The following is a 23,240-nucleotide window of genomic DNA, read 5'->3' as shown; positions in this document are numbered from 1 at the left end:
TTTAGATAACAATTAGAAATATATAGTGCTCGTATTTAGTTTGTTGGCGTCATTACAGGAAATAATTCCCACAACCTTGACGCTGAGCTGGAAGATCCACAGTGTTGGCCGTTGTTAAATGATTTTATCAATTAGTAGTGGAGAGACCGGGACCACGGTCTTGAATACTGCCTTCTGATTGGTCCAAACGCAGAACTCGTAATGTTCAGCGCTCCCATATAAACCCATGCAGACTTGACATCGGTGCTATCTGTCATGCAAGTCAAAAGGATAGTGAGGAGTCCAATGTAGAGACATTGCTGGCAGCCTACTTGTACTAGCCTACATTTGTTCTGTTTTCGGCGCTGCAGAAGCTTTTGGAGCTTTTATTCCTATGAATTACACACAGAGCAGGAGGCGTCTCTTTCCATTTAGTTGTATCATCTGTGTTGAGAGGACGATGCCTTTGAGGACCGGACTTTTTCTCCTGATGGTGCTGAACGCATCTGCAAATGAACTGGATCAAAACGAGTCTTATTCGCCCAGGAGAGCACGCTTTTCTGCCAATAGCCCTTGTAAGTAACACGCTGCTTCCATCTGTATATCTCAGAGTGTACAGCTTGCTTTTTTTTTTTTTTTTTTTTTTTTTTTTTTACACACCATTTATTTACAATGCACAGCCTTACCTTTGCTCGCTCCCTGTGTGGAGGTTTTTTTTTCTCACATTTTTTTTCTTTCTTTCTTTCTTTTCTTTTTTTTTGGCCTATGCAGCCCTTTCTGTCTAAACGAGCGCGTTGATTCACGGAGAAGGCTGCGGGATTAACGCTGTGGTTTTTGCCGGTGTCCTGCCGGCAACAGATGAGCATGGAGCTTGGTGCTGACACCTGAGAGTGCAGGCTGTGTCATGCTGACAGTCTTTCATAGCTTTGGCTGCTGCATAGGTCCAACTATTCAGCATTACAGTGGACTTAAAGGGGGTTTCAGTGCATAAAACATAAAGCTTCCTGTGTAGCCTGTATAGTCAGAAAAAGAAGTAGGCTACACCATTGTACCTTTTCTCCAGCATGCCTCAGAAAAAAAAAAAAAAAAGCTACACTGTTTGTCACTGGGGCTGTGCCTTTTGGACAAATAAATGCAATCCTATTAGTTGACGTTTATCCATCAAAGAAAAAATAAAGACCTAAGTCAAAATCCCTTGTAATAACCATCAGGAAATGACACAGCAAAGCAGAAGTCTGTGTGGCTTCATTAAAATTTTGACTTTTCCTTCTTAACACAAAGGTACAGCTCAGTGATAAAAAGGCAGTGGGTAACAGGGATGCTGATTCCCTTCTGCAGGAATTGCTTCATCATCATAAGATTTGCAGCTCACTCTCTGTATTTTGAGAGGAATCTCTGGTCCCTGATGGCAGGCAGACTTTATCTGACTGTGCAGGTCAACATGGGGCCCCAGATTTGAAGTCTGCCAAGTGGGCTTAGGATCCTCTGTGACATTTCTTAATGGTTATTACAAAGGATTTAAGTCAGGCTGCTTGCCATCTCAGTGGATTCTTGGATAAAGAATAAGGGAAGCCAACTATCTGGATACACTGATTTACAGATTATGTCTTACAGCTCTGTCTTGGTGTAAAATTTCAAGTCGACTGCATGGACTTAGAGCTGTGTCCCTTGGCTATGATTGGTTTTTGAAGGACTGAATGCTGCTGCAGGGGAGCTGTTTCGAAGGCTTTACAAAGATGAGGATCAGGGTTACTAGCCTAATAACTCTTCTGGTCATGTGATGCTCCTGAAATGAATATTTCTGAGTGTGTATTTCATCATGTAGAAGCGCATGGGATCAATTCTGGGTATGTAACTGGACTGTGACATGTGCTTAGTCAATAGTTAAGAATATTCAAGTGGTTTGGAGTCAGAGTCCTCAAATCAGCTTGACAAGTTCGGCTCGCGTACAATAATTGAAGACAGAGTCTGGTGGCACTGAGCATTTGTGCGTGCGTATGTGTGTGTGTGTGTGTGTGTGTGTGTGTGTGTGTGTGAGTGAGTGTATGTGTGTGTGTGCCAGCGGTACAAGTGTATGTTTATGTGTGTCTACAGGCATGCCAACAATTTTCAGGAAACTCTTTGGTATTTCTGGTACTGTTCATCCAAGCTCTGCTGAAAAGAACCAAACAGTGGAATATAGGTCCCTGCCAAGAGAAAAGTGCAGTAGTGCCAAATAGTGTCTGAGACTCTCAGAATTGTAAGGTGTCCAATCCCCAGTCAAGTCACTGTTTGCCCCGAGTGACTGTATGTCTTTTGTGAATCACCAAAGTATGAAAATTCTCTTTTGTTCGTCGCATTTTTTTTTTTAGCTGAAACCCTGGCAACCCTTGTGTAATGAGCTCAGTGAGTGTGCAGTGATTCCCAGTGAACCCACTGTTGGCTCCCCTGCTGATGGTTCATTCTCTGTGCCCACAGCAGATGTGGCACGCTGTCTCAACAGTGCCCTCCAAGTTGGCTGCGGAGCCTTCGCCTGCCTGGAAAACTCAACTTGTGACACAGATGGCATGCATGACATCTGCAAGTCCTTCTTATACAGTGCTGCTAAATTTGACACTCAGGTATACTCTTTAATTAATTTCACAAAGACTACATACAGTATGCCATTTTGTCTGTTTCTAAGTGCACATGAGCTGTGTAGTATAATATGGGTGTAACTGTCAGGGCAAGAATGTGTGAAGCACAAGTTTTTTTTTTTTTTTTTTACAGGGTAAAGCATTTGTGAAGGAGAGCCTTAAGTGCATTGCCAATGGCATCACCTCGAAGGCATTCCCCACCATCCGCCGCTGCTCCACCTTCCAAAGAATGATATCTGAGGTCCAAGAGGAGTGTTACAGCAAGCTGGATATCTGCACTGTTGCCCGATCTAATCCAGATGCTATTGGTGAAGTGGCACAGCTGCCAAGTCACTTCCCCAATAGGTGAGCTTCCCCTCCACCCTATAGTATATACTGTACATACATATACACAAGTCGATTGAGGTTGACAGTCCTACACGTTACATGATGTGTTAAGTAAGAAAATGTCAGTCATTACAGAATTTAAGCCCTGTGAAGCTCTTTGACCCCGAGAACAGACTGGAAAACAATCGTGCAGCTCTCCAGTAGTGGACAATAAGAGTGAAATGTATCTGCTGCTAAACTTGAGTGAATGAGAGACACAATGACCTAAAGTGCTGTTCATATTACAAATATACAAATAGATGCACCTTTAGCCCTGTATTACGTGGTGTAACAGATGGCTACATTTGTATTGATTTCCATGTTTTGGTTACCATCTGCTTCATACATTCTTTCATACAATGAAAGAAAATAAAACAGGAATATCAAGTTTGGATGTTTTCGTTCCTATTGTTGTTGTAATACATGCAGGATTGCAGTCTGGGAGTGGATACAGAAGGATAGGAGGGTGGAGCACAAGGCTTAGATGTGACTGGAGCTGGGATGGTCACTCCCATACGGATGACATCAGACCTTACAGCACATGTACAAATACATAGATATACTATATTAAGATCTGAGAATGCCAAAAACCTCCAAAGAAGATCTGTGAAATGAGAATAAATTGTACATTTTTGTCCCTTTTGGTTTTGAGCACTTAAAAAATCATTCTGTGATGCTTTGTGTTGTCCCAGGTTTTATGGTAAGCTGCTTCAAAGCCTGATGGACTGTGATGAGGACACAGTGGACCGCGTTAGGACCAGCATGGTGTCGCGGCTGGGCCCAGAGATGACCATGCTTATTCAGCTGCTGCAGAACAAGCCCTGCCCATCCACTGCTGTGGCTGCAGCTGCCGCCATCCCAACTGGAGTGGAGGGCCGTGGGAGCTGGCGCTGGTCCATGGGTCCCCATATGTACAAGATCCAGCCTAATCTGCGAAACAGAGACCCTGCCAGTCATTTTGGCAAAAAGCGCTCTGCCAGTGACAGCTCCTAACTTCCACTCAGATTCAAAAAAAACTCCACACACCCCTCAAAACATCACGAAAGCTCCTCTATTCCCTAGGGGTGATAAAATCCATTCCTCCGCTAGACTGGAAGTTACAGAAATATGCACCTCTAGGGAATGCCGGATCGCCCATAGAGTTGATATCAGAGTTTGATTGTCGTTATATTGTATATCCTACACTATAGGCTTGAGAGAACCCCCCTTCCATCGACTGTTTTCAAACGTGTCCGCTCACAGTTAGTGTTGAACATGTGGCTGTTGCATCTGCGCAACACGGTCCTGTTCATACTCCTCCTCACCTCCTTCAACAGGGATGAATCCTTAAGATGTCTCTTGATGCCAAGCAAGAAAAAAGAAAAGAAAAAAAAGCAGCCATGGTGGTTCACACCTCTAGAGCACAAGTCCGTACTTTAAAAGACAAAAACACAATCTCATTATCCTGACATTTGTTCATGAATAGAGATAGTTGGATTATTATTAGTTCATTGATAGGAATGCGAAATTATTGGTAGATGTATCTAATATTTCAGCAATGAGACCAGTCAAATTGTGAGCATGAGATGTGGAAATGAGTTTCATATCTATTTTCTGACACTAACATAACACTTAAATGTACTGTACACTAAGTTATCTGAGACAGCCATAGCAAGCCCTCTAAACGAGAGTGCTCATACGGAGTGAGGTCTGTAGAGGTTTCATGATAACCTTTGAGAGGTTACCTTAAACTGACCAAAAAACTTCAAACTGCCCTGAATGCTATTCATGAAATACCAAAATAGTGTATAGCTATAGTACTTATGATTTTTTGTTTTTTTTATTAATTAATTTTATTTAGATTTTTTTTATTTGATTTTTTCTGATGGCAGATGTAGTCATGGTCATGTGTTTCAAATCACCATCCTGCACATAAGGATTGTCCAGGTCATGGCCAAGTCTGTCTATCAGAAAAAAAAAAAAAAATCCATTTTGCATATCTTGTATCCAGACACTTGTAATGCTTAAGACTGTTGAGCTCTACAGTATATGTGGGACCATGTTTAGTGGGATCTGTATCCATGTTCTTAACTGAGTGTGAAGCAGTGGTGTATGTGCAGTAGCTGATTAGCACGTTCACCGATGAGACTGAGAGCAGCCATCTTCTTGGACTGATGATCATCATTCTCTGAGGTGAATCACGTGACATACACACTGGCTTCCAGTGTCAAGATTGAAAATGACTATTTAAAAAAAAAGCCTTGTTGGAATGATATTTATTTTCCTACTTTATTATTTAATGTTTTTTTTTATTATTTTAATGCATTATTGTAGTTTTAATTCGTTTACAGATTTAAAAAGCAGTTCAGTCATGGCTCCTATTTGAACATGAGCTCTATGCCAAAAAAAAAAAAAAAAAAGAAAAAAAAAAAAGAGCTGACACTCTGGTGACTGAATGGGACCCATGTCATGACTCTGTGCTGGCCATAGGGGAACAAGGTTGGTCATTCAGGTCAGGTGATGTACTTTATGGGTGTTACAAGGGACCACAACAAAACTCTAGCTTCATATTGACACACTTTCTGGTTTAAAAAAAAGATAAGGTTGCCATTTCAGCTGCTAGTTGTTCAAAACTGGGGTTTTGTGCACACTGTTGAAGACTGAGCAGGTGTAGTCACAGTAAAACAAACACTAGCATTAAGTGCGCTCACAGTGATGTTTTTTGATGGTTTTGCACTAATTTAAAGGATAATACAAATTTTCCTTAAGATGGCTGGCTAAATGTAGACAAATTCTAATCGTAGCTAATGTCAGCTATTATCTTCATGCCGTATATTTCTTTTATGTTATTATTTATTGTTTTTGAGTTCCTCTTTTAAAGGTGTCACCTCTGATATTATATAGTAGAGAAAGGATGACATGTCTCAAAGGAGAACACACTGTATTGTTTGTGTTGGTTTTAGCTCTAGTTCGTCTTTAAAGCCCTTAAATTGATTAAAGTAAATCTTAGGTGGCAATAAATTTTTACAACTAAATAAGCGACAATAGTTATTATTTAGGATTTCATCAGAACTGTGCGGGTGTGGTTTGATCAGATTTGATTGACACTGTCTGGAAACGTTAGCAACAACATCCCCACTACTGTCATCAGATTATGGTACAAATGTTGCTACATCCAGATTGGTGCATGAAAACATGTGACATCCAATTTCAACTCAAATAACCAAAACGCTGAAAAGAAAAATGAGGGGAACATCGATATATACACTTAAACTCTATAGAACCAAATTAAAAAGTCCCAGTAGACTTCATTCTCTTACATCTACGATCAAGCCAACCTGTGAGAATCGGTAGACTAGCGCAGAGCCACGGTCACTGAGAAGGGTTTTCATGCTGGTGTTTGTTTTATCCATACCTGGTAGACAGGTGCTGGTTTGGTGCCAGTAACTTCGATGAGATAACCGGTGGTTTAAGATTGTTTCTGCAAATTTTTGTGCACATTGAAAAATTTAATATAGAGATTAACTTGGAACCAGGGCTGGGTTCAGTTCACTATGAAGCAATTTGATTGAGAAAATTCCCTTTCTTAAAAATTCAAACTTTGCAAACTGATCATCTTAACTTTTTTTTTTTTTTTTTAATTACAAAATTATAAGGAATTTTTTTTTTGCTACTTTTTTTTAAGCAATTGAACCTGGTCCTGTTTGCAAAAGACAAGTGAATCTATATATTGTTCTGGATTGATAAGAGTGAAGCACAGACCAGAAAAAGAGATGCTTTATTTTTCAGTGTCAATAGCTATGTTAAGAATTCCAAACTATGCAATAATCTCACACACAAAGGATTCACAGCAACGCAGAAATTGACCTTTATTTCATTCAGTGCCAGCTGATGCTGTGTGAATAAAGCAGCAGCATGTGTGCTCTCATACTGCACTCACAGTGTGAAGGCATTGCTCCTCTGTATCGCTTTCTGTTTCTGTGGTTTGTGTAAACTGGTGTTTCTTTTGTTCTGTGAACCTGATCATTTCTCTTGTGTCATTTGGTGCAAAAGGACCGCAGTTCTGAAGGAATCACTTGGGAAGTTAAGAGCTATAGTCACACTGTAGTATATCCTAGCTTACTATTTTATGTTAAATATGCACTTTGCATCTTAACCACTATAAAGGGCATTGAAACATTCAGCACATGTGCAACTGAGACATGTTTTATTTACCCAGTGAATGGAAATCAGTTTGAATATTTCGCATCCTGAAGGGTCAGGGCTTCTTCATGTACTATTGATACATATGTCTGTATCTTGGTTGTCCATGGGTAAATCCAAAACCCAACAGCTGCTGCTAAACTGTTACTTCCCTGTATGATGCTGTCCAGATGCCCGTCTACTGTGGCCACTCCGATCTGTCAACACACAGTGAGCTCAGCATCAGTTCGCATTTGCATTTAAGCATTTTAATGTCTATCTCATGTCTTCATATTTATTTTCTATGAACATTCCTTGTGTCAAATATATTTGGCAAGGGCAAATTGACTGTTTCCTCACCAAGTCAAATGTAACGGTAATTTCAGAGAATGTACCTGTACACTGAATGTCTGTTTCGACGAGAACATGCCCGAGTTAGGTGACCCGTGAAGGCTTATTGGGGAAAAACAAAAGCGAGAGAAGTATAAGGCTTTCGATTTCTTTCTGTTTTAGATTTTAATTCAACTATAGGGTGCTTAAGGTGGTACTGGAGTATTGTTAAATTGACCCGTGGTGACTTTTGTGAAACTGTTTCTCCTGTCAATACCAGAGACTAAAGACTCCCACACTCCTGGCACTTCATGGTACTCTTTCCTCTCAAGACTTGAAATAGATTGATAAATGTTGTTGCGCTTAAACAAAATCAAAAAGCTTCAGTGACTAGTAAAGTTTATTTTGTATTCATATATAAGTGACAGTTATTTTACTATCGGATTCAAAAAGTTATCAAGGATTTAAGGAGATTACTGAAGTTGCTGATACAGATGCTATGTAACGCATGATTGACCCTTGTGAATCACTTGCACTTTAGAATATACCCATATACATATATACCCATACTGTGTATATGTTTGGGTTTTTCCTCTGTACTGAAAAGTCATGAAAGATACAAATGCATCAATTGTGTGTCTTTTGCTGATCAGAAATAAAATATTTATCATATCTGGCATATGGTATGAAATATGTTGCTTTGCTCTTCTTTCACTCAGTTGGATCCATCATCATTCACAGATTTACATCAATACTGACCAGTTTAATAAGTAAGTTTTAGTAAAAGTCCTTTAATGCTTCGACATTCCTGTCCATCAGTTGCCCTCAAATATTCAAAGAAGGGTCTCTGATTTCATAACTTGTATAATGGATGGAAGCTGGTGAAAACTGAGTAAAATTTTCCCTTCCACTGCTGGTTAGATAAGTTTAAAGATGCATATATGTTCTGGCTCTATGGTTCAAAGCAATGGCAGTACAAATACAACCCCCCCACCCCCCATCCCCCCACCCTGACCCCTCAAAATGTTTGGGAAACCACAAAAGACACAAAGATAGATGTAGCAAATTGCCATGTCCTGTTGACCTGTTGAGCAAGAAGTGGAGTTTGTTTTTCTAAAACATTTCTGATGGATTTTCTGGATTGCTGATTCCCTTCATCACCACCTCTTCAACCAGACCACACAATCTACAATAAATGTGTCACCCATGACACCACAATAATATCCAGGGCTATTAGCATTTCTAATTTCCTCAGCAACATGAAAAATGGAAACAGAATCAGTCCTCGGGGCCCAAACGCCTGGCACCAGATTTTAAAGAAATGCTTCTATGTCGGTTTCAGCTTCAACTCTCCAGCTGATGATGAAACTCAAGAAAAAGCAGGAAAGACAGTTAAAATAATTCTAAACAAAGGCCCACTAACTAAACCCTGATTGGGGGTGGGGGGGGGGGCTCTGACCTCCCCACAATGAAAAAACAAACAACACAATGGATTGGGGCAGGGTATAATTCTTCTTACTTCATCCATTCACATTATACATATTCATTGGATACATTTATTTTTCATTCATATAAAAATATTGATTTTAGTGTCAGGTGCAAACAACAAGTGTCATGTGTGCTGAAGTTGTTTGTCTGAACCTGCTTAATTTGTGTTCACATTATGTTTCACATACCAAGAACCAGTTTCCATCTGACTCCAGCTCCATTATTTTCCACCATGTCTGACACGTACAGTATCGAAAACCATTTACCTGTGAGGTGGTGATTCAAGTGCAATGGCAAAAGTTCTCTTTCAAATAGATGTCCTCTGAAATCAACTGGCCCATACCAGATTACCTGGGGTGTCCAGGACCAGACCAGACCAGGAACACAGAGGTCATGACCATGTAGCTCTCAGCTCTCTACCCATTTGGTCCCTTTATTCTTAGAGTGACAGAATATACAGTGTATAGACTTCCTTTTTGTCCTAGTGCATGATTTCCCATTTGATGACACTAAGTCTTTTCTTTACAGCCTCCGTTAGACTGTGATTTTACTTCAGAGTGACTGAGATTGAATTCAAATCCAAAATTTATTTGAGCTTTCTATTGTAAAAGGATTGATTTTCAAAGGCCAGCCATGTGTGAATAAGTTCTGCACTATGTATTGCATGTGCTGAAACTAACAGTGTATCAAATTCATCCTGGTGAATGATAAAGTAGCTGCTTAAAGGCAAATCATCAGCACAATAACACTGCTATGGTTTACCACATCCCTTCAGTACTCTGTATGTGTGACAAATCCTGCAGGACCCACGGAGGAAGATGAAGGACACAGAGAGCACCTCCTGATGAAAATGAACTTTCTTAAACTTGAGCACAAACGAGCTGAAACTGCAAAGTGCCTGTTTGGTTTGAGAGCCTGAGGAAAAGAGGGGGCAGAACGCAAGAGGCTCCATGGACGCTAATCTCAGTCAGAGGGAGATATAATTTCATGCCTATTTAGAGAAGAGTCCTGAAGGGCTTTCTCATCAGCCGCTCTCCAGTCTCATGGATAGGTGATGCAGCAGCTCTGCACACAGATTCTATCATCCCCTTCTTTAAAGAGACATTCACTCTCGACTCATCAATGAATTCAACAAGAGCATGATGGACAGGACGAGACGGTTTTGAATTTCTCCATATGGTCAGTGTAGACATCTGTCTCTCACTGAGTCTTTCTGCCCAGTTACATTGCTGCAGTTATGTGGTGGGCAGCTTTTAAAAGCAATTGGGATGGAATTACTGCTTTCAACACACAGAAACATCTTGTTGCCAGGAAACATTTGAACAGATTTTTGACCCTGCCTATTCACTTTGTTGCCTGTTGCTTGGACTGCTGCCGAGTGTATCACCACCCTGACAATCATAACCAGAGTAATAATGAATAATGACGAAATTAGAATATCATTATGCAGATGCAATTCATACCATCTGCTTGTGCTTTTTTTGTAAAAAATACATTGCTATAGTAGCTTCTGATTCATGCACGTGCATGTCTGTAAAATGCATCTGCCTGCAATGCTCACAATGTCACCCACCTACAGTCTGCATGCATTTCTTACAAGCAGACCTATAAAAAGTATGCAGATTTGAACAGCAGGGTGCACAGAGGTGAGGGGTGACGCATGCCCTCCTTGGATAAACGCTGAGCCTGTAGTTGATGATCAGAAATGACCATGAAGCTTCTGCCTACAATCTGCAGGCAAGAAAACAAACCCACCATTGTTTGTCATTGTTTTAACCTCTTGATCAAACTCTGAGGGAGGAAAGCAATGTATCCATGGTGCATGCATAGTGTCAGCAATTTGATGGGACAAATGAACAATGCACTGTGGTTAGTGCGGTACGGCAATTGCCTCTCCCCCTCTCCCAGTGTGTTTTATATTCATTATGTCCTTCTCTTTCCCATGAAGCTTGTGGCATATTCATCAGCAGTGTGACAAATTAGATGTGCAGTGAAATGGAGTATGACTGAGAGCAGTGGAAGATTAGATCCACTCCAATCTTACCCAGCAATCACTATCCCTTCATTTCTGTGGGGAAATACCCAAGGACGGGAAAGAAAATTAGATCAAATTTTACTGAAGAAAGCGCTGGAGTGGCAGGGGAAAGAGATGAAACAGAGCATTTTCCATTTCTGCCAAAGCATCTTTAGATTTGACTTGGAATCGAATGCAAGGCAGTTTTTGGTTCTGGATATGCTAAATACGTTAAACTACACATTTACTCCGGCTGCACAGCTGACCGGAAAATATAGGTAGATGGATAAATAGTAAGACACATAGGTTCACTGCGTTTTGTCACCATCCAGTTTTTTCAATTTGCTCAGCACCATGCTATTTGTGCACCTAATGTCTCCCTTAGCCTATCAGACTGATGGAGCCAATTGAGCATCATATTCAGTCACTTCACTAGCAGCTGAAATGCTCTTGAACGCTCTCAAATGTTGCTTTCTCTTGCAGAACCGGACTATTTTAACGGCTCTCCAGCAGAACATTGAGCAGTGGAAAAAAAAGAGGAAAAGGCAGGTTTCACCAATATGGACAAAACCATGTTCCTCACAGTGTTGTTTTAGGTTGAAGCAGAGATGGATTACAATTTCCTTGGTGCTAATTCCTCTTGTTTTACATCACGTCTTAGCCTTCGTGAAAGGCTTAGAGGAACACGACGACACAAGACTGGGCCGTAGAAGAGAAACTCCCATGTAGGATCTCATGGAGAAAGCTTTCAGGTTTAGCTCAAGTCTCAAGGAAAAAACTGGCAAGATGAGATTAAGATAGATATGTTGCTTGTGTCTACTTTGCTTTTGTGTTAGTTTGAAAAGACGCTCCCAGTGTTAAAGAGACATCAGTGTGTCATGTAATTTGTGAACTCAGGGTAAATTTAACAGCACTCTGCTTGAATGACAATATACAAATCATATTTTTTCACTTATTGATCATCAAGTGTAGATAAATCCATCCTTTTATTGGAGCCCTTGGATTTGACACAGTGCGGCAGAGACATCTAGTGGCTGTAATCAGGTTGTACATATTTTCTTCATACAGGACAAAAAGCTTCAGCTAACAAATTGTAAGTCCATAACTTTGAAAGGGCAAATCCACAAGCACTCCACAATGATGTAGCAGTCTGTCATGTCAAACTGAAATGGTTATTTCAAATATGTGAATTCATCTATGGCAATTCCTCATCCATAATTTTTGTCCATATAAAAAACACTTTTTAAAACAACCACTAAAACTTTGTCGTTATAGACGTCACAGTAAAGCAAAAAGGCACTGAGAATATAATTGATGGCACGTATGTTCACTGTTCACAGTTTTATCTGAAACATGACTTCAACTAAGGATGAATTAATCCAGATGAACCTTCCCCTAGAGCAAAGTAGATGAAAACATTTTCCAAAGGTCTCTGAATTCAGAAGTGAATAACAATCAGTCACACTCATCGCAAAAGAAGGAACTTAAATCAGCCATGTGTGCAGAAAGGGTAGAAAAGCAGGAGATGACACATGAACAGGTTGGAATGACGTTTATCTGGTCAGGTGCATCAGAAGAGTTTGACAGCCGATACAGGTGATAGTAAATAAGATTTAGCAAAATGATTAAGATGGCACACTGATATTATTCAAATGTAAACAGTGGTTTGAATATGGGTCACAATGACCCACGTATTGACTGATAAGGTGGAAAGTGAAATAATTCACAGGAATCTTCACAGGAGTGAGCATACTTCATCGTCAGTATAAGGTCTGTCATGACTGCTGGATGAGTCAACACCATGTAACATTTTAATGAGTATCTTCAGTTGCACATTGGCCAAAGGAAAGGCTGGGTTCAGTTTCACTCAGTGCAAGGCCACTCTGTCTCCTCTTTCAGCTGCTATCAGCCTCCTATTTTGCTGTATGATGAATTAGGGGTATTTTGTGGTAAACTGTACTTAGCTAGCTTCTTATATTACCGTGAGGGGACATATAGCGGGATCAGTAGGAAAGGCTTTGACTTTGAGGAACAGGAGTGGCAGAAACTCAGAGAGAGAGCGTTGCTCCGAGCCTTCAGAGAACACTGCTGTAGTGATTAAGTAATTTACCCCTCAAACTGGACACCCTGAAATCCCCAAAGTGTCAAACAATTCACAGTTAACTTGTGATTTTTTTTCCCTCTGCTTTTGAAGTTCAGGTTTCTTGGTTTGTCAGTGTATGGCGTGCTTCTTCCACAGAATATCACTGTTGAAAACCTGAGCCTTGCATTAGGTTTTAAGGATCTGTTTAACCAGCAGGTCCAGGAAGCAGCTAAAGCAGCAACAGGTGATAACAGGTGTTGAAGACCACACGTATCTACCACATGCAAAAAAAGGTTCAAAATAAAAGAGAGATTTTAAAAAAATATTCTACTTCAGTCCAGTCATAAACTCAAGAAATCTTTCCTATGGGGCACTGTATTGAGAAAACAAATGAATACATATACACTGTTGCCCATAAAGTTGGAATAATTTTGTTTTCAGAAACAATCCTCTGTTTATTCCTATTTAAATGCATCAGTAATCACTTTTGACCAAGTGCAATGATTACATTATGTGTCCCAATTACCCAGGTGAAATGAAATAAATCACATTGTCACAATCATTTCATGGAAAGAGGTAAAAAATATTTTATTCCAACTTCATGAGCAACAGTGTATATATTCATATATGTTTTAATCTTATACCTCGCATAACTATAAGCTATTTTCCTATCTTATATCTTATATTAATGACCTGGACACAGATACACAACTAATGACTGATTTAATTCATTGTTGCTGTGTTGTACTCCTTAGTTGGAACATCATCACTGTCCTCACCATAAGACAAGAAGTAGTTTTCTTGCAGCAGCAGCAGCAGCAGCAGCAGCAGCAGCGGTGCGAGCTGCCTGCCAGCTGCTCTCAGGCTGATCAGCCACTTAGTTTTTACTTCCTCTGCCTACTCTCTCCTGCTTGCTGCCATGCTCCCTCAATTTCTCACTGAAAACATTCAAGTAATGATTGTGACAAACAGGCCTGCTCTGGCTACTGACCGTTGTCTTTTTTTCTTCTAGTTGTTGAGAGAATAAATGTTCATCTTCTGTTAATCCAAAGGCAAGAGGAGCAGTACATCATTTCCTTTAGACCTTACTAAAAGGTTGTACCAAACACAGTCACAAATACAGTCCTGGTTATCCAAGAAGATTATGCATTATATGATCATCCTGCATCAGGGCTAAAATAAGGCACACAGTCTAATGAACTAATCAAATACAATAGCTCCAGGCTCTCCTAAGCCAAAGAAAAGAGAACAAAACTAACTTCCAAATGATAAACACAACAACACGACTGCTTCAAAACAACAAACAAGGGCTCTTCTTAGGATTAAACATGCTGACAGATTTTAACTTTAGAAATGAATAAAGTTGTTGGATGTATAAATCTGACTTTTAGATGAATTCAAAGCCTAAGCTTAAACCTTTTTACACAGGTTTAACTTAAACCCCAGAAATAGGGACCTTAAATGGCATTCGAGTGATTTCTACTGGACACAGCAACTGCTTGAACTGTAGATTAAACCACTGGTGCAACAGCAGTGGGGCTGATTTTGTTTCAGACAGCACACTTTCAAACCTGTCTTAAAACTTGAACAGCAGCTTCGCTAATGACAGATCAACAGCTCTGCAAGGTTCACTAACACAGGTGTTTTCGCTTGTTGCCTCCTCTCAGGACTGTGTGGATGTTTACCGGCTGTTTTTTTTTTAAAAAAAAAGTATAATTCTGTCCATGCAACTCTTTTCTGATTTTTCTGACCCTAAGCAAAGTGCAAACACAACTCCATCCAAATTCAACTGGAGAGCAGGAACTTTTCAGGAATATTTAAACCACTTGTTCAGCAGCTCGCCCTTAAAACTAAACTAACAGAGTAGTCTTCATGGTAGCACTACACAAGTGTGCACATATAAACTAGCTATTTGTAACGTTGATTAATTAATGAACCAGTCACATACACTCAAAGTGATTTGATCATTTCTAAGTAATGAGAGACAGAAATCATGATATATACTGCAAGTCACCATGAGTTCTATGTTAGCTCTGCATTAACACCGTTTTGAAACCTTATTATAAAGTGTTGCCAGGTTTCATTTGTTGTTACTCCAATTGTTCTAAATAAAGGATCAATCAACAATTTCAATCAGTGCTTTGAAAAACCTGCTCAGACCTATAAGTGCCCTCCATACATCCTGCAGTGGGACAGCCCGTGTCTGTCCTTGTTCCTGTCTGTGTGGACGCGCGTCTCGGCCTCAGTCATGCATTGCGGGCTGGCGCCGCCGCCTCTCCACTTCCACAACATCAGGTGTAATGTTTCTGTTTGTTGTGGCCTGAGAACACTAATAACGTGGCTGGAAGACAATGTTGATGGTAAAGCTGTTCAACATCACCCAAGATCACTCAACCCCCCGAAGACCTGCGAGCTGATTAAGTGGCTTTACTGGGCTCACCAGAAGGGGTGGTTTGGCTACACACTGAATAAATGATCCCCCTTTTAAAACTGGATCTCCAATAGTTCAAATGCACGCGATTCAACAGATATCTGGCCACAAACTTTCTTATTTCCGACAGGTTCATTCTCTGACGTGGATTTTGAATAACCATGAAAAAAGTGGAGAGTTTGTCCACATGTTTTAAGAGCACCCTGGTTCAAAATGGCTTGTTAGAAATATAATTTTCTGCATAAAGCAACGTCTTCCCTGTTATAGAATTGCTAAGAATAAAACATATTTAGTGTAGAAATTCATTCAAATGTGTATAGTAGTAGTCTTATCGCTTAATTAACCTTCTTAATTACACCTCCTGACACAGGGAGACGGGTGGATATGATGAGAGGTGTTCATGTAAGGTGAGAAGGAAATGAGCTGCAGGACTGTGAGCACAGGCAGGCAGGGTGTTGGCCAGTGTTTTTGGAGAGGGGTGACAGATATATCTCTCCCCTTGCTCTTTAGCTGGACCCTTGAATGATTTAAATCTTCCCAGGCCCTCATTCATCAGTTAGTTAAGAGATACGTCCGGCCGCATCACCAGCAGCTCGAGCACAGTGCGTAAAAAGGATCAAAAAATCATTTAGAGCTGCAACTGCAAGGGTGGGGATGCATCCCAGTTCAACCTCAACCTCGACGCCCTTTTCTGTCAAGGATATTTTGAAGCTGGAGCACCATCATGACTTTGAAAATGAATTTCTGGTGACTGATCAAGTTGTTCCGATGCATCATCATCACCAGCAGCAGCAGCACACACACGCCGCGTCCCGGGACTTTTATGACTGCCAGCCAGAGCCGTGCGCCTCCGGGATGCAGGAGAAGCTCGATACTCACAAGTCAGCAGCGGAAGAGGAGATAAATGAGAAGGGTGAGGTGACACATGCTGTACATCACGGGCAGATTAGTTGGTTTCTATACACTGAAGGCTGTTTACGTGGGGTTAGGCCGTGCGACAGAATGGGGCCTTGGGTGAGTGATACCGTGACCTGCCACAGTTTCATTTTCCAAACCCAAGCAAATATTATTAAGAAGAATTTAACTTCAATACGCCATGATGAATGTGAAACATGCATTTACAATATATTGCCACCAAACATCCAAAAGTAAATCACTCACATTTATGAAGATAATAAGGAGCACTGACTTGTGACGAATAGAATTATTGTTGTAATTAAAAGATCACTGTGATCAATTACAATCGTTATAGATAACCAGGCGCACGCTCCTCAAAGAGAGTCCTGTTTGGTGGTCTTTTTTTCTACAACGTCTATCGATCCATTAACTACAAGATCAAATTTGAAGTCAGGTAAAGTCTGGCAAGTTATCAGTTTTGAATTTAGTTAAGTAATAAACTGTGTCGTCTTTTTAAATGTCAAAAATAATCCAATATTCGTTTTTTAATTCGTACATTTTTTCAATGCGTCTATATTTCACTTTATTTTATTTTATTGATATTAAAGTGTGTATGTAATATATATATATAGCACAAAATATAGTCTATTGTAGAAATAATGCAACAGAAACATTTTAGAAATGTACGGAAGCCTATTGCAATAAAGTTAAAAAAAAAAAAAAAAAGAAAAGTTGAAGAAGACAAATGTAAAATTGATAGATTTGACTTTATTTAAAAAAAAAAATACAGGTATAGAACACCATCCAACTCCATCAATACATTTTTTATTTTTATTTTAGAAAAATAGAATAAAACTATTCGTTTATTTAATAGTAGTTTTAGTAGGTCCATCTAATATAGTTTAAATGTGTAAAATATATAGCAGCCAAACGGTTTGTAGGTTTTGAATTTTGTAAGTTTTAATAAATTTGATTTATGTGACTGTTTTGTGATTTGCAGAGATGAGCGGCCTTAACATTTCACCTGACAAAAACGCACAGAGCAGAGCCAGGCAGCGCAGGAAGCCCCGGGTCCTCTTCTCCCAGTCCCAGGTGTCCGAGCTGGAGAGGCGGTTCAGGCAGCAGCGCTACCTGTCCGCCCCGGAGAGGGAGCACCTGGCCCAGATCCTCAAACTCACCTCCACCCAGGTCAAAATCTGGTTCCAGAACAGGAGGTACAAATGTAAGCGTCAAAGGCAGGACAAGTCTCTGGAGCTGGCGGGTTGTCCGACTGCACCCAGGAGGGTGGCGGTGCCGGTGCTGGTGCGGGACGGGAAGCTCTGCAGCGCAGGTTCACATTCATCACCTTACAATATCACTCTCGGACATTACAATCCCGTGTTTGGATATGGAAACAGCGGCGTGTATGGCTGCAGTTATCACAGTGTGTCTCCCTCAGCCTCACACGTGTCTCATCACCAGCTGGATGATTTAACAGGTAACAGCGAGGGGCCCTTCAACCACGGACACTTTCAGGCTTCATTACAGGGTGTAAGAGGCTGGTGATTAAAGGAATATAAATGGTCCGTGTAGCAGAAACTTATCAACTATTTCAGGGTGGTCAAATTTTTTATTGTATATTTTGTATGGAATTGTTTCTGTTGGCAGTTTTCTCTTGTTGGAGGTTGTTGTTGTTGAAGTCAGAGGCAAATTAAAAATCAGCTGATTGGTTAATACATTATTACATTATTAGTCTATTCTTTTTTTTCTTTGACTGTAGGCCTATGTATATTTCACAGTTTAAATATATACTCATTCCTAATTAAAGATATAAAATTTCAAATAGTTCATCAAAAGTCCCTGTTATTTTATATTACCTAAATACGTTTACATGCTAATAATTTGGTTGATTTATTTTGTTTTGTTTTTTTAAGACACTTAATATTTTTTGTTTATCTGTTTTCAAAGGTTTTCAGAATTTTTATACTATCACGTCCAGGAAGATGAAATGTTTTGAAGTTGACTTTACAACTTTTACAAGGACCGATGTTAAAAATATGTGCAAAGTTTTTAAAGGTCATTAATGTATAATAAACTCTCACTAATTGATATCAAATTTGACAAGACGCCTCGATCCATTGGTTCTAGTTAAACTGCGTAATGTTCCTCTTAAGATCCGATTAAAAACAACATAGTCTCCCTGATTAGAAGCCCTTCAGTAATTGGTCATGGAGCTTTCCTCTGTGCAGGTTATCAAAGACAGCCATCAAAAAGCTAATGGATGAAGTGACATCTGACCTGACTGTGCTGCTCTATCAAACTGAGCTCATTATTGTCCCATTCACAAATCCGCTGATAAGGCTGGAGAGCTTGTCCTGTCCCGGAGCTTTGCTTGGTAAACAAACCCGCAGACAGAGTGGCTCTTTAACTTTTTCAAACTCTCAATCAAACGGGAAACAGTTCCAGTCGGACCTGTCACTTATCGATGAGCCACAGATAAAACTGATACTCGCGCTGCAAAAACTCAGTTTCATCATGCTGAGTGGTTAACTATTAAACGTAGTCTGCCACCTGATGTAGCTCATGTTACGGCAACTTATAAGAAATGGTACCAAATGGATTTAAAATATCACATCAAAACCTTAAAATAAAACATAAAAAAATTAATTGTTTAAACTCAACTCAATTGAAGCCACTTTATTGATATTTAATCTAAATAACAAATGAATTAATTGAGCAAACACTGTGTGCGTGTGTTTGTGTGTGTGTGTGTGTGTGTGTGTGTGTGTGTGTGTGTGTGTGTGTGTGTGTCAATGTGTCACTTTTAATGGACATTGACGCTGAGCCACAGAGCCTGAGCAGGAGAAACACCTCTGGGGGAAGAGAGAAGGGCTGAAGAAGCATCTGTGCACAGATAAGGATGAAGCTGCAGACAGAGAGGAGACCAGAGACACTTCAAGAGATCAGATAATGGCACTCTGCACTGTGTTTGTGTGTGTGTGTGTGTGTGTGTGTGTGTGTGTGTGTGTGTGTGTGTGTGTGTGTGTGAGAGAGAGAGAGAGAGAGAGAGAGAGAGAGAGAAGAAAACTTTGCAGCAGTTGTGTTAATGGGCATCCATGTCATCTGTGAATTGTTATTTATGCAAAGATCAGAAATACCTATTAAGTATGCATTTGTACTCACTGCTTGTGTAGTACCTGAATTGAAATTTAGGATTTGATAAGATGGTGGATTATCAAGATTGAATATTGTTTGGCTTAGCCTATGTGGTGGCTGAGGCAGCATGCTGCTTGCATGCTAGCAAGCTTTGAATGCTAGTTGACTTAAATGTGCTGTTTGCTGTTTGGTCTATTAAGTGGCTCAGGTATTATAAGCGTGCTAATTAGCTTAGCGGGCTTGTCGGGTAAATGGGAGTGGATGCGGGGTGGCTGAGGGTGGCTATTTGGCTATTGCTTGGTGGGTTGAGCAGCATGCTAACAACACGCTGTGTATAGCTTTACATGGAGTTAGCTGGTTGTAGTCGGTGGTGGTGACCGGTGATACTGGAGTGAAGTTAACCTGTGGTGTGTTGAGTGTGTGGGTGCAGGTAAAGAGGAGGGTGGTTCTGGGACGCTGGGTGTCATGGCCACAGCTCAATGAAACACCAGTTATTGAGAGGGTGCCCGCCTGATGACCTTGTAGTCTTGACTGCACACTCACACACAAATTCATTTTATTTGGTAAGACAGGTCAAGGGTCTATTAAGCCAGTGGGGCCAGCCACAGCAGCTCCGCCTAAGCAGATACAATGTAGATATAGAGTGAGGCTGGGTCAGGGTAGGCATTAAAAGTGTCACCTGTCCTGGGGCCCAGCCTGCTAGCCACTGATGCCCAGTGTGAGGCCCAGTGATAGGTCAAACATCATTTGAAACGAGTGCTGAGCTTCCTTAGGAAAGCTCACTGTTTTGGCACATTGAACTGTGTACTGGTAACTGTTGCCATGCAGAGATATGCACACATGATGATTACAAAAGAGCGGGTAATTTAGGTGGTAATGGGTTGGGAAGTGGGCTGAGAGAGATGTAGAATAACAAGTTGCCTGTTGTTGAAAGAGAGGGAGAGAGAGAGAGGGAGAGAGAGAGAGAGAGAGAGAAGGGAGGGGGGGTGACAGAGAGATGTATGAATGAAAGCAAAATCCTCAAATAAAGATGGTTGATTACACTGATTCACATTTCATGAGGGTCATTTTAAATAGAGGATGACGTGAGTTTGGCCATCAGTGAAAGGCACATTATAGTTTTACTTTAAAAGGTTTTAACTCATCCTGTTAACTCATCCTGCAGACAGCCTTACGTCAACTTCAGACAGGAAGACGTCTCATCTTTGGCTATAGAAATAACATCATTTAAATGCCAGTCTGATAATCTGGTGTTTATGACTGAAGCTGAGATGATTCACAAATCCAGGATCAGTGTTCCTCTGTCCAACCATCCACCCAACTAAATCTGCACAAAGAGAATGTTGATTTTGTAGTTATGAACTAAATGAAGATGAAACTATCCATGAAAGATAAGCACTGATGGCATATAATCTGACTCTCTTTAAACTGAATCTCTGGTAAAATGGCTCATTGTGTGCTTGTTCCTGTAGCTTCAAGTGGCTCCTGGCTTGTTTACTCTGTGAGGACTTGATGTGTCGCTGTGAAGCTCCCTCTAGGGGAAGACTCCCACATCACTTCAACATGATGAAAAACCACAGACTGTAAAACCCCATTCATGCCAGAATCATCTCATACAATATACTGTATTTTGTTATTATATTACACCCCAAACACATTAAACCAAAGTTAATAAGATTAGTGCAGTGGTTAAGGAAAGATACACAAGTAACTCTGAGAAAGAACCCATTAAAAGCGTTACAGGCTGATTTCTTCAAAATCACTAATACAATCTAAAAAGTTATTTCTGCTGGACAGATGAATGTCAGGGCCTCGATATAAAAGTTTTATCAGATTAAAATGAGGTCTAAAAGGATATGGACACTGGGTAGGGGTGGATGGGGAGACCAGAGGGTTTTGGTTTATATATTTTTTGCTTCTTGATAACTTTGTCAGTTCAATCGTCTTCAAGAAAATTTTAGTAAACAAAAAATGAAAAAGAAATAAGAATAAAACCGATTGTTTTGTTATGACAGAGTTTTGTCTGTAAACTTTAAATTGACCTGTTCAGCCCGATGACATTTGTTATGTCATGCAGTGAAGAACTTGTGCAATACCCCAGGTGTAGGACACATTATAATACAACACTGATGCTGAGCAGATAAAACTCTGACAAATCTATTGTTACAAAGTTTCACTGCTCATCATCCCAGACAAAGACATGGCAGGAAAACAACAGAAGATTGATGGCACAACACCTAGCTGTGACTCAAAGAAAACATCGTCACTACATATTACCTGCTGTGGAAGACTAATGCCTTTCCGGGCTAAAAGGTTACAGGCCTTACTATGTCATGTCTGATGCACAACCATGAAGCTGAATGTCTTTGTAATGAACAACTAGGATTCATTACAGTAGGAAAGAAATGTCATCGTTTTCACCTACCAGCAATCATGCAGATTGTCTGAGAATAAGGGCAGAGGATGAAAGCATCTTAAGAGCACTAAAAGAGTTATTTGAAATGAATGATATCCTCACACAGCACAACACAGGCCCCAGCATGAGCGTGAGATAACCCTATTTATGAAGTGATAGTAAAGTGACTTTACATTTTATTCCATATTCACTACTGTATGATCCAAAAATATACGTAAGGGCTTTTAAAAACAGAAAGAAAGACTGTGTCTAGACAGAGAGATAAAAGCTTTCTGTGCTTACAGTTCAACATACTTTGGCAGACAGACGGTTGCAGACAAAGAACTGAAGGTGAAGCATATCATACGGATGATCTTAATACTCTGTTGACCAGACAGTAGCTAATGCTTAAGAGGAATCTCAGTAGATTTGGCTTTTATAAATGATGATCCACAACACAGGTCAGAACATGTTAAACTGTATAACAGTCAGTGTGGCTTTGTATTCATGTTGCACATAAAGTACACAGCACTCAACTTTAATGAAAATTTGATAACAGAAAGTTAATTGCTGCACTTTTATCGAAATAAAAGAAATGGTAATACAAGTACTCATCAGTGTGACATTGTGATGTTGGTGAGTCTTTGGTGTGTCGTTGGTGCAGGGAAGCTGGTGGAGTCAGCAGGGCCAGGGGGCATGGAGAGGATCATGTTTATCATACCTACATTCATGTGTTTCCAAATGAAGCATGAACTCCCAGAGGAACACAGCCACTGCTAGAAAATGTCTCAATCACCGGAGAAAGGTCAGGCTGAACCACGGAGAACAACAAATAAACAGCCACTGAACAATGACTGTGTCGGTTCAGGAGCCAGCCTAAATGTGTCAAACTCATTAGTGCTCCAGTAGGTATGACCACCCACTACTGCAGACGGAGGTGTCTCCCTGCAGCCGCAGACAACTTGGTTACAGCCCTGAGCTGAGGGAGCCATGAAACTCAAGACAAATCCATCTGACTTCTACGACATACAGTTAAACTATATCCTGGAAAACCAGTATATTTCTAACAATACTGTAAATGTTTAACTTACAGTATTTATTGTGTATATAACGCATAATACATGTGGAGATAAAGATTTTTTGCTGGATTTAAGTAAAAACAAATTTCTTAGATTGTTGTCACACTACACACTAAACTATATATGAGAATAGATTTTGTTTGCCTATTTTATACTTAAATGTATTTGCTGTGTATTGGTAATTTACTTCTCCTGTTGTACGTTTTGTCTATGCCAAGTAGTTCACTTCCTAGATAGCATTGGTAGATTATATACATTGGATGCCGG

At 40.2% G+C, this 23,240-nt stretch overlaps 2 protein-coding genes across 3 annotated transcripts; both read left to right on the top strand.

The window, feature by feature from the left end:
- Window positions 1–262: 262 nt before the first annotated feature.
- On the top strand, window positions 263–4,654 carry LOC111228050 (stanniocalcin-like). 2 transcript variants are annotated; one of them, XM_022753834.1, is made up of 4 exons: window positions 263–554; window positions 2,437–2,579; window positions 2,728–2,939; window positions 3,653–4,654. In XM_022753834.1, exons 1-4 carry the CDS (start codon window positions 374–376, stop codon window positions 3,951–3,953), a joined length of 837 nt encoding a protein of 278 aa, XP_022609555.1. In that variant the 5' UTR covers window positions 263–373; the 3' UTR covers window positions 3,954–4,654. The 2 variants fall into 2 exon arrangements, with proteins under 2 accessions (XP_022609555.1, XP_022609563.1); XM_022753842.1 differs by having other exon boundaries at window positions 394–554; window positions 2,440–2,579.
- An 11,581-nt stretch (window positions 4,655–16,235) lies between these two features.
- LOC111227159 (homeobox protein Nkx-2.6-like) lies at window positions 16,236–17,909 on the top strand. The gene is made up of 2 exons (XM_022752580.1): window positions 16,236–16,380; window positions 17,365–17,909. The coding sequence occupies exons 1-2, from the start codon at window positions 16,236–16,238 to the stop codon at window positions 17,907–17,909; spliced, it is 690 nt and encodes a 229-aa protein (XP_022608301.1).
- Window positions 17,910–23,240: the final 5,331 nt, after the last annotated feature.

Source organism: Seriola dumerili, unplaced genomic scaffold (genome assembly GCF_002260705.1).
Source record: "Seriola dumerili isolate Sdu_G_001 unplaced genomic scaffold, Sdu_1.0 BDQW01000017.1, whole genome shotgun sequence".
Taxonomy (NCBI): Eukaryota; Metazoa; Chordata; class Actinopteri; order Carangiformes; family Carangidae; genus Seriola; species Seriola dumerili.
This window is presented reverse-complemented; position numbering and strand designations above follow the sequence as displayed.

What these genes read in the sequence shown, in the direction of transcription:
- LOC111227159 (XM_022752580.1), top strand. Translation starts at nt 16,236, where the DNA reads ATGCATCATCATCACCAGCAGCAGCAGCACACACACGCCGCGTCCCGG. An exon ending in AGAGGAGATAAATGAGAAGG is followed by an intron (nt 16,381 to 17,364) that starts GTGAGGTGACAC and finishes TGTGATTTGCAG; the next exon opens with AGATGAGCGGCCTTAACATT.
- LOC111228050 (XM_022753834.1), top strand. Translation starts at nt 374, where the DNA reads ATGAATTACACACAGAGCAGGAGGCGTCTCTTTCCATTTAGTTGTATC. An exon ending in CTGCTAAATTTGACACTCAG is followed by an intron (nt 2,580 to 2,727) that starts GTATACTCTTTA and finishes TTTTTTTTACAG; the next exon opens with GGTAAAGCATTTGTGAAGGA. An exon ending in CCAAGTCACTTCCCCAATAG is followed by an intron (nt 2,940 to 3,652) that starts GTGAGCTTCCCC and finishes GTGTTGTCCCAG; the next exon opens with GTTTTATGGTAAGCTGCTTC.